At 41.6% G+C, this 17139-nt stretch overlaps 1 protein-coding gene across 2 annotated transcripts; it reads right to left on the bottom strand.

Annotated features, from left to right (window-relative positions):
* Positions 1–10285: 10285 nt before the first annotated feature.
* LOC139377220 (inositol monophosphatase 1) lies at positions 10286–17139 on the bottom strand. 2 transcript variants are annotated; one of them, XM_071120222.1, is made up of 9 exons: positions 17098–17139; positions 16374–16478; positions 15875–16008; positions 14435–14539; positions 14201–14246; positions 13528–13636; positions 12643–12751; positions 11897–12048; positions 10286–10691 (listed from the first exon to the last, which is right to left on the bottom strand). In XM_071120222.1, the coding sequence occupies exons 2-9, from the start codon at positions 16434–16436 to the stop codon at positions 10561–10563; spliced, it is 849 nt and encodes a 282-aa protein (XP_070976323.1). In that variant the 5' UTR covers positions 16437–16478; positions 17098–17139; the 3' UTR covers positions 10286–10560. The 2 variants fall into 2 exon arrangements, with proteins under 2 accessions (XP_070976323.1, XP_070976322.1); XM_071120221.1 differs by lacking the exon at positions 17098–17139 and having other exon boundaries at positions 16374–16515.

The following is a 17139-nucleotide window of genomic DNA, read 5'->3' as shown; positions in this document are numbered from 1 at the left end:
TACAGATGTGCCAAGCTTGTAGCGTCATACCCAAGAAGACTCGAAGCTGTAATCGCTGCCCCACGGTGCTTCACGAAAGTACTGAGTAAAGGGTCTGAATACTTATGTAAATGTGATATTTACGTTGTGTTAATTTTAATCAAACAACCTGTTTTTTGCTTTGTCATTGTGGTGTATTGTGTGTAGATTGATGAGTAAAAAAAAAAACGATTTAATACATTTTAGAAATAAGGCTGTAACATAACATGTGAAAAAAGTCAAGGGGTCTGAATACCTACCGAATGCACTGTAAATGCCAGGAAAATATAATGGAGTGTGTCATGGCAGTCTCATGGAATCCCTTGGTGCTGACATGATTTTCCTACAAGAAACACACATAAAAGACCCAGAGCAGAGGCGTCTGAGATCCAATTGGATTTCTCAAGTTTATCAATTACCCTTTTCTTCCAAGGCTGGAGGTGTTGCTATTCTCTATCGTAAAAATATCCCTTTTCAACTCTCGTCCATGTCTACAGACCTGCATGGTAGGTACATCGTAGTATCAGTGAATATTATCTCTTTCCCTGTCACCCTATTGAACGTCTATGGCGTTGTTGAACGTCTTTCTTCCTGTCACCCTATTGAACGTCTATGGCGTTGTTGACCGTCTTTCCCTGTCACCCTACTGAACGTCTATGGCGTTGTTGAACGTCTTTCCCTGTCACCCTATTGAACGTCTATGGCGTTGTTGAACGTCTTTCTTCCTGTTTTTGAATTGATTTACCAGTAATCTAATAATTGGAGGCGATTTTAATTGATCCGTATCTTGACAGAGTGTCCACACACACTCCACCAGAATATCCCGTCTGTCCAGGTTCTGAATAATCTAATCGTAGTCAGTAATCTAGCGGACATCTAGAGACTGCAACATCCCACAGACAAAGATTCAATCATTCTACTTTCATGTTCACAAGTCTTATTCTAGAATCGACTACTTCCTAATAGATTCCAAACTGATACCCAATGTGATCAATTCGAAATACCATAGCATCTTAATAAGTGATCGCAGTCCAATTATATTGTCCCGCAATCTTTCTTTATAAAAAAACAACAACAGAATTACTGTTGATGGCAGACCAAGCATTCGTTGACTGCATGACAGCCAAGTGGAAGGAGTTCCTCGAGACTAATGACACAAGAGTGGTTTCTGATTCTAAACTATGGGAAACTTTTAAAGTGGTTATGAGAGGTCATATTATTTTATACGAGTCTGCCATTTAAAAAAAAGGGAATCGCATGTGACTGAATAAAAAAACAGCTTTAGAGGCATACAGAACTTCACTCTCTCGGGTCGACTAAAACACATTTTTTTTAAAAGTAAAATATGAATACAACTCTTTTCTTGGTTCTCGGATCAGTAACCTCCTGTTAAAGCTGAGACAAAAAAAAACAATTTGAACTAAGGGACAAAACTGGAAAGGTTTGTTGGCTAGACAACTAAAGGGTGCACAAGCTAATAGACCAATCCATAAAATCCGGTCTGGGTTGGACATGTTGCTGACAGATCCTAAAGAGATAAACAACTGCCTGCAAGAGTTTTACTCCGAGCTATACTGTTCCAGATCCGATGCTTCTAGTTCTGATTTATCAGCCTTCTTTTGATTCCATCAGCCTGCCAAAACTTGATGATAGCGCCAAAAGAGAAAAAGGAATTGGACTCAAATTTCACAACAGAGGTGGAAAAAAATGGAGGCAATAAAAAACTCTCCCACCTGGAAAGGCTGCAGGCCTCTAATGGTCCCCCCTCTTACTCAGGAGGATCACTGACTCAACAGGAAATAACAGTTTAAAAATAACAGTCTCTGCCTTCTGTTTTTAAAAGACAGAGAGGGAAAAGATCCTGCAAATTATAGACCAATAGCACCTGCTCAATTTCGTTTAAAAAAAAAGAAGTGAATCACCAAAGTGCTTGCTAACAGGTTGAACAAACATGTAACAGCCATTATTCATCCGGGTCAGACAGGGTTTTATCCCAGACAGGTTCTCTTTTTTCGAATGTACGCAGGCTGCTTAACAATAACATCCTGTATGCAAAATCATGGTGAAGTCTCCAAGGTTGCTATTATGTCGCTCAAAAAAACATTGATGCTCAAAAAAACATTTGACCGAATAGAAGGGTCATACATGTTCGAAGCACTCACTAGGTTTTGATTTAGATGACTCATTTGCAACCGTGGTCAAAATATGCTCTATGCTTGCCCAAAATATGCTCTATGCTTGCCCAAAATATACTCTATGCTTGCCCAAAATATGCTCTATGCTTGCCCAACATCCTCTATTCTGACCGATGGCGACAAATCCAGTCCCATTGAACTACATAGATTTGTCCTGCAGGGTTGCCCACTCAGTCTTGAGTTCTTCACTGTCGCCCTTCAAACCCCTAGAGATAAAAATAAGGTTTATCCTAATATATAGGTCTTAAGGTAGGACACATAGAAAGCCGCATTTTGTTATATGCAGATGATGCGCCTCTCAGACCCAGTAGCTTCTGTCCGTAGTCTATTACAGCTAATCAATTCATTTGTCAATCTATCTGGCTATAGAATTAAATTGGGGCAAAAGTGATCTCATATGTCTCTCAGGCAATATTACAGCAAGTGAGCTAGAGAGGATACGACCACTTAACTTACCTGGGACATGGTGCATGACCACTTAACTTACCTGGGACATGGTGCATGACCACTTAACTTACCTGGGACATGGTGCATGACCACTTAACTTACCTGGGACATGGTGCATGACCACTTAACTTACCTGGGACATGGTGCATGACCACTTAACTTACCTGGGACATGGTGCATGACCACTTAACTTACCTGGGACAAAAAAATCCCTAGAAACCCAAAGCTCATCCTCAAGGTTAACTACAGGGTGCTGGTGCTCATCCTCAAGCTCAACTACAGTGTGTGCTGGTGCTCATCCTCAAGCTCAACTACAGTGTGTGCTGGTGCTCATCCTCAAGCTCAACTACAGGGTGCTGGTGCTCATCCTCAAGCTCAACTACAGTGTGTGCTGGTGCTCATCCTCAAGGTTAACTACAGTGTTCTGATGCTCATCCTCAAGCTCAACTACAGTGTGCTGGTGCTCATCCTCAAGCTCAACTACAGTGTGCTGATGCTCATTCTCAAGGTTAACTACAGGGTGCTGATGCTCATTCTCAAGGTTAACTACAGGGTGCTGATGCTCATTCTCAAGGTTAACTAGTATGTGCTGGTGCTCATCCTCAAGGTTAACTAGTGTGTGCTGGTGCTCATCCTCAAGGTTAACTACAGTGTGTGCTGGTGCTCATCCTCAAGGTTAACTAGTGTGTGCTGGTGCTCATCCTCAAGGTTAACTAGTGTGTGCTGGTGCTCATCCTCAAGGTTAACTAGGGTGCTGGTGCTCATCCTCAAGGTTAACTACAGTGTGCTGGTGCTCATCCTCAAGGTTAACTACAGTGTGCTGGTGCTCATCCTCAAGGTTAACTACAGTGTGCTGGTGCTCATCCTCAAGGTTAACTACAGGGTGCTGGTGCTCATCCTCAAGGTTTACTAGTGTGTGCTGGTGCTCATCCTCAAGGATAACTAGTGTGTGCTGGTGCTCATCCTCAAGGTTATCTAGTGTGTGCTGGTGCTCATCCTCAAGGTTAACTAGTGTGTGCTGGTGCTCATCCTCAAGGTTAACTACAGTGTGTGCTGGTGCTCATCCTCAAGGTTAACTAGTGTGTGCTGGTGCTCATCCTCAAGGTTATCTACAGTGTGCTGGTGCTCATCCTCAAGGTTAACTACAGTGTGCTGGTGCTCATCCTCAAGGTTAACTACAGGGTGCTGGTGCTCATCCTCAAGGTTAACTACAGTGTGCTGGTGCTCATCCTCAAGGTTAACTACAGGGTGCTGGTGCTCATCCTCAAGGTTAACTACAGTGTGCTGGTACTCATCCTCAAGGTTATCTACAGGGTGCTGGTGCTCATCCTCAAGGTTAACTACAGTGTGCTGGTGCTCATCCTCAAGGTTAACTAGTGTGCTGGTTGCAAAGCTAAAACAAAACATAGAGAACTGGAGAATATTGCCTCTTTCTATGATGGGGAACATTAATGCCGTAAAAATGTTTTCTCTTCCCGGGTTACTCAATCTTTGCCAGAATCTCCCAATTTGTCTTACCTCTTCATTTAAAAAAAAGCATTGGACTCGACAATCATTCCATTTGTCTGAGGTTACAAAGCCCATTGTAGTTGTGAAGGCCACTTGCAAAAGCCCAAGGGAAATGGTGGAGTAGACTTACCCATCTTTAAACAGTATTACTGTGCTGCAAATGCCAGGGCATTAACAGACTAGCATCTGGGTTTCACAGATAAATTGGACAAGGGCGCCCCCCTGTGGATAAATATGGAAGTCAATACTGGAACACATTGTTCTCCTCCAGCGATGCTTTCCTCTAAAGCAGAGTTTCCAAACAGTCTGACAGGCAACAAACAACGTTGTTTTGAGAAATTCTTTAAGATATCTAAACCAGACTAAGCATGTTTATAAGGTGCCTGATATCTCTGTATATATATATATATATCCCCGATATGTTTCAATCATTCTTTTTTGTTCCATCTCAGTTTTTTGTTGAGTGGAGGGAGAAGGGACTGGCCACAATTGAAGATCTCTCCAATTTAAAGAACACATTTCAAAGGGAAAATTCAAAATGTTGAAACCCTCCCTGTACAACATTCATTTTATGATCTGCTACGGCAGCCCTCCTAACTCAAAACACCTAGTCTCACAGTGTTATGATCTGCTACGGCAGCCCTCCTAACTCAAAACACCTAGTCTCACAGTGTTATGATCTGCTACGGCAGCCCTCCTAACTCAAAACACCTAGTCTCACAGTGTTATGATCTGCTACGGCAGCCCTCCTAACTCAAAACACCTAGTCTCACAGTGTTATGATCTGCTACGGCAGCCCTCCTAACTCAAAACACCTAGTCTCACAGTGTTATAATCTGCTACGGCAGCCCTCCTAACTCAAAACACCTAGTCTCACAGTGTTATGATCTGCTACGGCACCCCTCCTAACTCAAAACACCTAGTTTCACAGTGTTATGATCTGCAACGGCAGCCCTCCTAACTCAAAACACCTAGTCTCACAGTGTTATGATCTGCTACGGCAGCCCTCCTAACTCAAAACACCTAGTCTCACAGTGTTATGATCTGCTACGGCAGCCCTCCTAACTCAAAACACCTAGTCTCACAGTGTTATGATCTGCTACGGCAGCCCTCCTAACTCAAAACACCTAGTTTCACAGTGTTATGATCTGCTACGGCAGCCCTCCTAACTCAAAACACCTAGTCTCACAGTGTTATGATCTGCTACGGCAGCCCTCCAAACTCAAAACACCTAGTCTCACAGTGTTATGATCTTCTACAGCTCCCTCCTAACTCAAAACACCTAGTAACACAGTGTTATGATCTGCTACGGCAGCCCTCCTAACTCAAAACACCTAGTAACACAGTGTTATGATCTGCAACGGCAGCCCTCCTAACTCAAAACACCTAGTCTCACAGTGTTATGATCTGCTACGGCAGCCCTCCTAACTCAAAACACCTAGTAACACAGTTTTTATTATCTGCTACGGCAGCCCTCCTAACTCAAAACACCTAGTCTCACAGTTTGTCTGTCTCCTTTTCTCCAACTATAGCAGGTAACTTTGTGGTTAGCGCGTCAGGCCAGTAACTGAAAGGTTGCTTTTAATTATTTTACCTTTATTTAACTAGGCAAGTCAGTTAAGAACAAATTTTTATTTTCAATGATGTGGGTCAACTGCCTGTTCAGGGGCAAAACAGCATACTTGTACCTTGTCAGCTCGGGGGGTTGAACTTGCAACCTTCCGGTTACTAGTCCAAAACTCTAACCACTAGGCTACCCTGCCACCCCTGCTTGAACAAATCCCTGAGCTGACAAGGTAAAAATCTGTCATTATGCCCCTGAACAAGGCTGTTCCTCACTGTTTCTAGGCTGTCATTGTAAATAAGATATTTTTCTTAACTGACTTGCCTAGTTAAATTAAGGTTAAATAAAAAACTATACAGAGGGATCTACTAGTCATCTCAAGGAGACCTGGTTTAAAGAGTTAAATATTGAGATCTCAGATAATCCATGGGGAGAAGCCCTGTCTACAATTCACTCCTATTGCATCAATGCCAGACATCAATGGAAACGATACAAAATCATGCATAGACTTCATTACTGCAAAACCAAATGACATAGAGTTCACCTACCAGGTCTCCACTCTGTGTGACTAATGTAAAGCCTTGGAGTGTACATCAACTCATAATTTTTGGGCTCTGCCCCCTACTTCACAATTTTCGGGGTGAACGTCTTTGATTGGTATTCAAAGGTATATGAACCAAGGCCATTGAACCTGACCCAGAACTTTCTGGCTATTCGGACTGTTCTCCTACGAGGAACAACAGACTGATGTTTGAAATGGTGGCTGCTGTGACACACTGCCCCAGACAATGACAGATCCTCCACCGCCAAATCGATCCTGCTCCAGAGTACAGGACTCGGTGTAACGCTCATTCCTTCGACGATAAACGCAAATCCGACCATCACCCCATGTGAGACAAAAACCACGACTCGTCAGTGAAGAGCACTTTTTGCCAATCCTGTCTGGTCCAGCGACGGTGGGTTTGTGCCCATAGGCGACATTGTTGCCGGTGATGTCTGGGGAGGACCTGCCTTACAACAGGCCTACAAGCCCTCAGTCCAGCCTCTCTCAGCCTATTGTGGACAGTCTGAGCACTGATGAAAGGATTGTGCGTTCCTGGTGTAACTTGGGCAGTTGTTGTTGCCATCCTGTAGCTGTCCCGCAGGTGTGATGTTCGGATGTACCGATCCTGTGCAGGTGTTGTTACACGTGGTCTGCCACTGCGAGGACGATCAGCTGTCCACCCTGTAGCGCTGTTTTAGGCGTCTCACAGTAAGGACATTGCAATTTAATATCCTGGCCACATCTGCAGTCCTCATGCCTCCTTGCAGCATGCCTAAGGCACGTTCACACAGATGAGCAGGGACCCTGGGCATCTTTCTTTTGGTGTTTTTCAGAGTCAGTAGAAAGGCCTCTTTAGTGTCCTAAGTTTTCATAACTGTGACCTTAATTGCGTACCGTCTGTAAGCTGTTAGTGTCTTAACGACCGTTCCACAGGTGCATGTTCATTCATTGTTTATGGTTCATTGAACAAGCATGGGAAACAGTGTTTAAACCCTTTACAATGAAGATCTGTGAAGTTTGGGGGATTTTTTCAAATTATCTTTGAAAGACAGGGTCCTGAAAAAGGGAAATTTCTTTATTATTTTATGTTATTTCATAGCTTTGATGTCTTCACTATTATTTTACAATGTGGAAAATAGTAGCAATTAAGAAAAACCCTGGAATGAGAAGGTGTATCCAAACTTTTGACTGGTACTGTATACATAAAAAAATATGTTTTGTTGTCGTGGCACTACTGTTGTAAGGTCATCATTTTTTTAGTGGTCATAACTCCTACATTAAGGTCACCAGTAAAGTGGATTAAAAAGGTTTGCTGAAAGAGGTTCTCATGCTCAGAAAATACCTGTGGGCAGATTGCTGTTGTACTAGGGTTTGTTTCTGAATCAGATCTTTTTTTTTTCACAGCTTGAGTGTCCTGTGTCTGCCTTAGGCATTCAAATGATTCAGAATCTTATATTTCTGTCTCAACCACAGGTTTCCCCAACAAGGAAAATAAGGAGTAGGTTTATTTGGCTGGTACCGTTTCAGTTCCACATGACAGTAACCACCCTGGCATCATAATGGGCTAACTGGTTTGTTTAGTAACTTGCCACTTTGACAACATCTTCACCACTCTCCCTAATTCAGCCCTTTCATGATCCATGAAAATAATGTGTTGTCCAAGCGGGTAACACATACAACATCCCCAGAGCCATGAGGAAGCAAGTTAATACCACCCAGGGTTGTCTAGTGAAGACCACCCAGGGTTGCCTAGTGAATACCACCCAGGGTTGTCTAGTGAATACCACCCAGGGTTGTCTAGTGAATACCACCCAGGGTTGTCTAGTGAATACCACCCAGGGTTGCCTAGTGAATACCACCCAGGGTTAACTAGTGAATACCACCCACAGTTGTCTGGTGTCTAGTGAATACCACCCATTGTGGTCTGGTGTCTAGTGAATACCACACAGGGTTGTCTAGTGAATACCACCTAGGGTTGTCTGGTGTCTAGTGAATACCACCCATGATTGTCTAGTGAAAACCAACCATGGTTATCTAGTGTCTAATGAATACCTCTCATGGCTGTCTAGTGCTTTGTGAATACCACCCATGGTTGTCTAGTGAATACCACCCAGGGTTGTCTGTTTTCTAGTGAATATCACCCAGGATTGTATGGTGTCTAGTGAATACCACCCAGGGTTGTCTGGTGTCTAGTGAATACCACCCAGGGTTGTATAATGCTTTGTGAATACCACCCAGGGTTGTATGGTTTCTAGTGAATACCACCCAGGGGTGTCTGGTGTCTAATGAATACCACCCATGGTTGTATGGTGTCTAGTGAATACCACCCAGGGTTGTCTGGTGTCTAATGAATACCACCCATGGTTGTATGGTGTCTAGTGAATACCACCCAGGGTTGTCTGGTGTCTAGTGAATACCACCCATTGTTGTATGGTGCCTAGTGAATACCACCCATGGTTGTATGGTGTCTAGTGAATACCACCCAGGGTTGTCTGGTGTCTAGTGAATACCACCCAGGGTTGTATGGTGTCTAGTGAATACCACCCAGGGTTGTCTGGTGTCTAATGAATACCACCAAGGTTTGCCTGGTTTCTAGTTACACCACCCAGGGTTGTCTGGTAAATAGTGAATACCACCCCGGGTGGGGTTCAGTAGGGAGAAAACGTTTTGAAATTAAGCGAAACTGGGGGCGGGACTACCTGGTCTTGTCCAATGAGAAACACAATTTGTAGTTTTCCAAAATAACAACTGTAATAATAAAGACATAAGGCCATAAACAGTCTACAGCCGACTGGGAACATAAGAACATGTTGGCCTTTGAGGAGCTGAGTTGCTAGCTGCTGCTCTTTATATATATATATAATGTAACCTTAATTTAACTAGGCAAGTCAGTTAAGATTCTTATATACAATGACAGTCTACCAGGGAACAGTGGGTTAACTGCCTTGTTCAGGGGGCAGAACAACAGATTTTTACCATGTTGGTGATTTGACCCAGCAATCTTTCGGTTACTGGGCCAACGATCTAACCACTAGGCTACTTGCCACCCCCAGGTAACTGAGCAAGCTGTTGACACCTGGCGCTAACATGCGTCCTTGTTCCTGAACTTGTCCATATTATGATTGTGCTCACACATGTTATTAAAGTGTGTCTCTCATCCGTCCACTGTGTCTGCAGTGTGACCAGATTTCCATGGTCCCTCCCTGTAATTCAAATTATTTGACAGATATTCCATAAAAAAATTAATTACGTTCATATTATTTTAAAGACACATATTAATGTCAATAAGTCAATGGTGCCACTTGTTTAAAAAAAAAAAAGGTGGGGATAACGACGATTTAAATGGTTTCGCTGTCCAGATCCGTCTACACTTGTAAGATATCCAGACACAACGCGTGTCCGACCACCTCCGGAGGATCTGTTCACAACGTGTCTTTTAATCATCTACAAACAGGATGTGGACACAGTCAGGACAAAGGAGGACGCATGTCAGTAGCAGGTATAAAACGTGGCTATAAAGGGAGACTTAACATAAAGACATCATGAAAGCTCATTCATGATTTTAAAAAGTCATTTAAAAAAAAATTATATAAAACTGTAGGCTTTAAGTAAGTGCAGAACTAAATTAATATAATTTAACAGCGCATTTCAAATGAAAATGCAATCCAGTAGGGTGCAACATTAAGTGGACATAGTTCTATCCGGACCTTTCACACTCCTGGATAAGAGCCCCTTTTTCAGCTGCATTAAACCTTGAATTGACTGAGTTTTAACATTTCAGTCATTTAGCTGATGCTCTTATCCAGAGCGACTTACAAGGAAGTAAGTAGTGAGTGCAGACATTATCATACTTTTAGGAATCGAATCCACAACCCTGGCGTTGTAGACGCCGTGCTCTACCAACTAAGCAATGTGGGACCATTTCTTTACTCATCAGTTCACTATGTTGTACACTTCAAAAACCAAGGAAAAATCTAAACTCAATAAAATAAAATATATATAAATATATTTATTTTTTTACATACATGACTGGAGATACATATACAATACTGATCTATGTGTTAAAACATAAATGATCTTCCTGACATAAAACAATTATAATATTTAAAAATGAACTAATTAAAAACGTATAAAACATAGAATGCTAGGACAAAAAGGTTTGGTTTTAAATGACCAGAATTGTTCAAGAAAAGTGATATCTTTTGGAAAAAAAATAAAACAAGCTTACAAAACACTTTTTTCCCCCCTAAGAATATGACTTAAAACATAACAATTTTCCTTGTTCAGTCTTCTGTCTCTGTAGATGCATCATCTCGCAGAGGGGTAAACGCGTCAATCTCTTTGACAATCCTTTCAGCGATAATCTTGTTATTTGCAGCAACAACCCTTCTGGACATGAGATCCAATGGTCCACCTAGAAAAATGAACAATTCATGTTGGAATATTTTTTTTATAGCTGTAAAGAAACTTATATCTTATTAACTATTGATAACGAAAGTAAAACTAGTTAAAGTATTCCCTGCAGGAATTGTTCATTAATTAATTGTTAATGAAAATACAACTGCTAAATTACAACAACAACATTGTCATTTTTACAAACTGATCAAATCTCAGCATCTGGGTAATCGATTGTTATTGAGGATTAATTGAAGTCTATGCTGATCTGTGATTGGATCTTGAGTGCTATTGTGCATAATAGTACTATATACTGTGATTAGTACCACTTAGCAGATACTTCCATACAAAGTGACACACAGTACAGTAAGTGTATACGCGTTTCATCCCTGCAGGAATTGAACCCACAACCTTGGCCGTTGTTAGCGCCACACGGTACCACCCATTTTTACGAGTGAACACGCAAACCATTTGGCCGACGCATCAAAATGGGCTGGGAATATGTAGTAGGGAGAAGCGTTTACACATTGTGAAGAGGACGCTGCCGCGACATCATAATAGAACGTCGTTGCCTGGCAACGTAGATCTGTACAACATAGAAAGTAGCCATTCGTTCTGATGTCACCACTGCATCTTCCCAAGGTATCAAATCAAATCAGAATTGTATTTGCCACATGCACTTTACAGTGAAATGCTTTACTTTACAAGCCCTTAACCAACCATGTAGTTTTAAGAAAAATTATTGTTAAGTAAATAATAGAGAAGTAAAAAGAATATATAAAAAATATAAAAGTAACAAATAATGTGTTCATGGTGCCTATGTTTAAAAAAAATAATGTAACCTTTATTTAATTAGGCAAGTCAGTTAAAAACACATTCTTATTTACAATGACGGCCTACACTGGCCAAACCCTAACCCGGACGATGCTGGGCAAATTGCGCACCGCCCTATGGGACTTCCAATCACGGCCGGATGTGATACAGCCTGGAATCGAACCAGGGTCTGTAGTGACGCCTCTAGCACTGAGATGCAGTGTCTTAGACCTCTGAACCAGGGTCTGTAGTGACGCCTCTAGCACTGAGATGCAGTGTCTTAGACCGCTGAACCAGGGTCTGTAGTGACGCCTCTAGCACTGAGATGCAGTGTCTTAGACCGCCTGCGCCACTCAGGAGCCAAATGTGGGGCGGAGGTCTATGTGCTATCTGGGATATACAGTGACGTACCATCTACATCCATGAGGACGCCCCCTGCCTCTGTGACTATGATGGCCCCGGCAGCGATGTCCCAGCAGTGAATCCCTATCTCGTAGTAGGCCTCCACGCAGCCCGACGCCACCAGACACATGTTTGTGGCCGCTGTGCCCACACCTCGAATCCTAGGAAGATGGGACAGAGAGAGGTTGTGTTCATTACCTTAACAAAATGACAACTAAAACTGGCATTTCTTATTGGACAAGACTATTGCTTGCACAAAGCTTTTCCAGCGTCAGAGTCAGGGTTAATGTCATCAAGTTACCCACACAAAGCAGAGTCTTATCTGATGGTATGAAGGTATACATACCAAATGTGAAAAAACTTCCTGAATAGTATGCAGAGTGGTCCCATACTCATTTCTCAGCTAATGTAGTATGCCATCCTAGTCTTTCAAGAAAACATTTAAATACTTGGCCTCCACGCAATGTCTAATAAGTAGTATGGAAGTATGCCATTTGGAAACGTGGCCAGGGCATTCTTACCCGTGGATGACATTCTAAACGTGGCCAGGGCATTCTTACCCGTGGATGACATTCTAAACGTGGCCAGGGCATTCTTACCCGTGGATGACATTCTAAACGTGGCCAGGGCATTCTTACCCGTGGATGACATTCTAAACGTGGCCAGGGCATTCTTACCCGTGGATGACATTCTAAACGTGGCCAGGGCATTCTTACCCGTGGATGACATTCTAAACGTGGCCAGGGCATTCTTACCCGTGGATGGGTAAACACAGGATCTTCCTCATGCTGGAGAAGATTTTGTCAACCACCTCTGTGTCTCTGTTGGAACCAAACTCAGTAGCAATGATAGACTGGCTGATTTCTGTAATGAGAAAGTTCAGCACTTCAGTGACATTCCTATTTCAGGTTTTTTGGATAGACAGGGTAAGAGAGACAGGGAGGGAAGGTTAGCAGGGGAGTGTGAGGAGGGAAGTAGGTCAGAACTGAATGATGATGTGTATAAAGGATTACAAATTTGTGTTAAGTACTAAAGATGTTGCAAATGCTCGTGAATTGTAATGCTCGTGAATTGTAATGCTTGTGAATTGTAATGCTCGTGAATTGTAATGCTTGTGAATTGTAATGCTCGTGAATTGTAATGCTCGTGAAATGTAATGCTCGTGAATTGTAATGCTCATTAATTGTAACGCTCGTGAATTGCAACGCTCGTGAATTGCAACGCTCGTGAATTGCAACGCTCGTGAATTGCAACGCTCGTGAATTGCAACGCTCGTGAATTGCAACGCTCGTGAATTGTAATGCTCGTGAATTGTAATGCTCATGAATTGTAATGCTCATGAATTGTAATGCTCATGAATTGTAATGCTCATGAATTGTAATGCTCATGAATTGTAATGCTCATGAATTGTAATAGTTATTTTAACAAAAATGAAATACTAGTTTAAATGCAGCACTACAATGTAAATCTGGACTCAAACGGAGTAGGGAAATGTAAATATGTGGCTTCTCACCTAATAAAAGATTGGGAAACACTGGTCTCTAGTAAAGTAAAATATGAATAGTAGTGAACTCAGAGAGACATAGTAATACTAGTATTATACAGCACTATAGATGCACTGGTTGAACTAACTACTGAACCTTTCTGGTCTGACACATTAAGGAGCTGTCCATTGCAGAAGGCCCCCTTCCCTTTCCTGGCTGTGTACATCTTGTCTTCTATGCAGCTGTACACCACTCCAAACTCCAGCTGAGGGAAACAAGAGAGGAATGTCTGTTGCGGTGGCAATCTGAACAGGGATTCACTACCCCCCTATACACCGTGAAAGAGGTTAGGGTACACAATCAACCACAATTCAAAATCCAAAAAGAGAAATCTAAATTCAATAACATTTTAGACTTTTACAGCCCCTTTAATGACTGATGATGAATATACATTATACTGGTTTAAACATAGCCCCTTTAATGACTGGTGATGAATATACATTATACTGGTTTAAACATAGATGATCTTCCCGGTCAGTTGACCATTTAAAAAAAAATCTAATTTATGAAACACAGAATGCTGTAAAAGAGAGAGACAGTCAGACAGAGACAAAAACAGACAGAAAGGAAAGACAGACACAAAAACAGACAAAGACAGACACAGACAGACAGACAGACAGAGACACTCACTCAACTGCAACAATTATGTTGCAGATTTAACACTTGTAGGTGCAAAACTTTGCAATTTTAAAATGAAGAATGAACAATGAAATGTCTCACGAGTTCTCTAGGCTCAGAAAAACTCTGAATGATTAATAGGAAATCTTGCCTTTCTGTCGACTGCAAAGCCAATAGACACGGCAACAAATGGATATCTGTTGGAAGCCATGAATTTCAGAAAGACGGTGTTAAATAAGATAACCAGTGCTACAGTAAGATGAGAAAATGTGCTACATAATGACAGGATTAAATGGAAATCAGCTGTTTGATAAGATATTTTAAAATCGACACAAAACGATTACCACATTTTATTTGAGAAAATAACAATAATTTAATAAATTACCCGTGGACAAAGTTAGTGGTTCCGTCTACCGGGTCGACAATCCAGGTTGGGTTGTCAGTTAGAACACAGGGCTCTCCAGCAGCCACCGACTCCTCGCCTATAAAACTGCAACACAAGGAGAACAAGGTCATGTTCACAAAGCTGCTTAAACACACACAGGAAAAGAACAACCCAGTCGACCTCCATTTGTTTCTATGTAAAGCCAGAGGCGGCTTCGCCTGTGTTTTCAGCTCTCTCTCTGCGTGCAACATCATTAAGGCACTAAAGGAAACAGACTGCAACAGAGAGGGACAATCTGAAATGCTCATTTTCATTTTCCGTAGCACAATGTTTTCTTATTGGACAAGTCTAGATCGCCCCCTCTCCGTAAAACTACCTACTAAACTATCGCCATTAAAGTCCATATAGTCTGCATCATTTAGAAACACCAAACACCTTTATCATGTCTGCATCATCTAGAAACACCTTTATAATGTCTGCATCATCTAGAAACACCACACACCTTTATAATGTCTGCATCATCTAGAAACACCTTTATAATGTCTGCATCATCTAGAAACACCACACACCTTTATAATGTCTGCATCATCTAGAAACACCACACACCTTTATAATGTCTGCATCATCTAGAAACACCTTTATAATGTCTGCATCATCTAGAAACACCTTTATAATGTCTGCATCATCTAGAAACACCTTTATAATGTCTGCATCATCTAGAAACACCACACACCTTTATGTCTGCATCATCTAGAAACACCTTTATAATGTCTGCATCATCTAGAAACACCTTTATAATGTCTGCATCATCTAGAAACACCTTTATAATGTCTGCATCATCTAGAAACACCTTTATAATGCCTGCATCATCTAGAAACACCTTTATAATGTCTGCATCATCTAGAAACACCAAACACCTTTATAATGTCTGCATCATCTAGAAACACCTTTATAATGTCGGCATCATTTCAAAAAAATGATTTACCTTTATTTAACTAGGCAAGTCAGTTAAGAACAAATTCTTATTTTCAATGACGGCCTAGGAACAGTGGGTTAACTTCCTGTTCAGGGGCAGAACGACAGATTTGTACCTTGTCAGCTCGGGGAAACCTTTCGGTTACTAGTCCAACGCTCTAACCACCAGGCTACCCTGCCGCCCCATCTGCATCATCTAGAAACACCATGTATAATAACACCTTTATAATGTCTGCATCCTCTAGAAACACCATGTATAATATCACCTTTATAATGTCTGATTGAACACCAACAGATACTGATTGGGAGGTTCTGTAATATACCTGTAAAAATCCTTCTCCTTTTCTTGGGCTATAAGAAGTGTGCCGGTGTGTGTGTGAGTGTGTGTGTGTGTGTGTATGTGTGTGTGTGTGTGTGTCTCAGGATATGTCTTTATATATGCAAAGCCACAGTAAGTTATTGTACCTGTGCGTGGGGAATTTCTCCTTCACAGAGTCTATAATGAGTTGCTCCACCTTTTGGTCAGTTTTAGTCACCAGGTCCACAGAAGAACTCTTCAACATAACCTTCATGTCATTCTGTACTGCATCCCTTACAAGCTGCAGCAGATAGATACACAGTTGAATACTGGAACTTCTGTCTGAAGCCAAAAGGTCAGTGAAGAAAACCACAAGACAAGCAGCACCACCACACGCTCTGACAGACACAAAGTCAGTCAGTCCGTCAGTCAGTCAGTCAGTCAGTCAGTCAGGACACAAATTAAGACACAAACTCAGTCAGACAGAGACAGTCAGACAGAGACAGTCAAACACAAAAACAGACAGAAAGACAGACAGACAGGACACAAATTCAGACACAAACTCAGTCAGACAGAGATAGTCAGACAGAGACAGTCAGACAAACACAAAAACAGACAAAGGAAAGACAGACACAAAAACAGACACAGACAGACAGAGACACTCACCGAGCCTGCTTTCCTGGCCAGAGCCACAGCATGGTCCATGGCATTCTGCCAAAGGTCAGTCATGGTATGGTGCCTTGATGTAAGAACTATGTCCTTAAAAGGATGCTGTGGAACAGACAGTGAAAAGGTTTTACTTAATACATAAAACATTGATAAAATAACACCTCAAAGTTTATCGATCATACTATGGTTATGTTGGAGAAATTTGCAAATAAACTAGCTACCCCAATACTGGGTCCAGTATGTGCTTGTAGCAATGGAGCTGAAAATGCTGTCAATTCCATCAGAATAAGAGCTTTATGAAACCTGAGGCAAATCCTCCTGTAATTTCAATTTTCCAAGAGCATGACCTTTGTAAAAATAGCAACCCTAGAGGGAAGAACGACTGATTGCTCCTATACTGATGGGAAGAATGTGAAAGTACATTGACAGATTATGGTATAATCATTTAATTAAAACAAATAGCGATATTCTATAATAAAACTGTTTGCATTGCAAATGTTTTCAGATAAAGTCTTGTTTATCCATTTAAAAAACGATTTACAGTACTGATCCGAGATTGGTTTAGCCTAACAGTCCTCGAGCTATATGCGAGGATTTATAACCATTCCATCTTAAAATGTAACACACAACACGTTATCGAGCTAGTCTGTGCACAGAATAGGAAATAAGAGACTGTAACTAGCATACGAATGATCGAGAAAAAAAGAGACTAAAATCTCACCGTTGGGAAAAGTCAATAAGCCACCACTTCCGCATAAAACAA

Source organism: Oncorhynchus clarkii, chromosome 20 (assembly GCF_045791955.1).
Source record: "Oncorhynchus clarkii lewisi isolate Uvic-CL-2024 chromosome 20, UVic_Ocla_1.0, whole genome shotgun sequence".
In the NCBI taxonomy this organism is placed as follows: domain Eukaryota; kingdom Metazoa; phylum Chordata; class Actinopteri; order Salmoniformes; family Salmonidae; genus Oncorhynchus; species Oncorhynchus clarkii.
The sequence above is the reverse complement of the archived record's forward strand: the minus strand, read 5'-3'. Positions and strand labels throughout refer to the sequence as shown.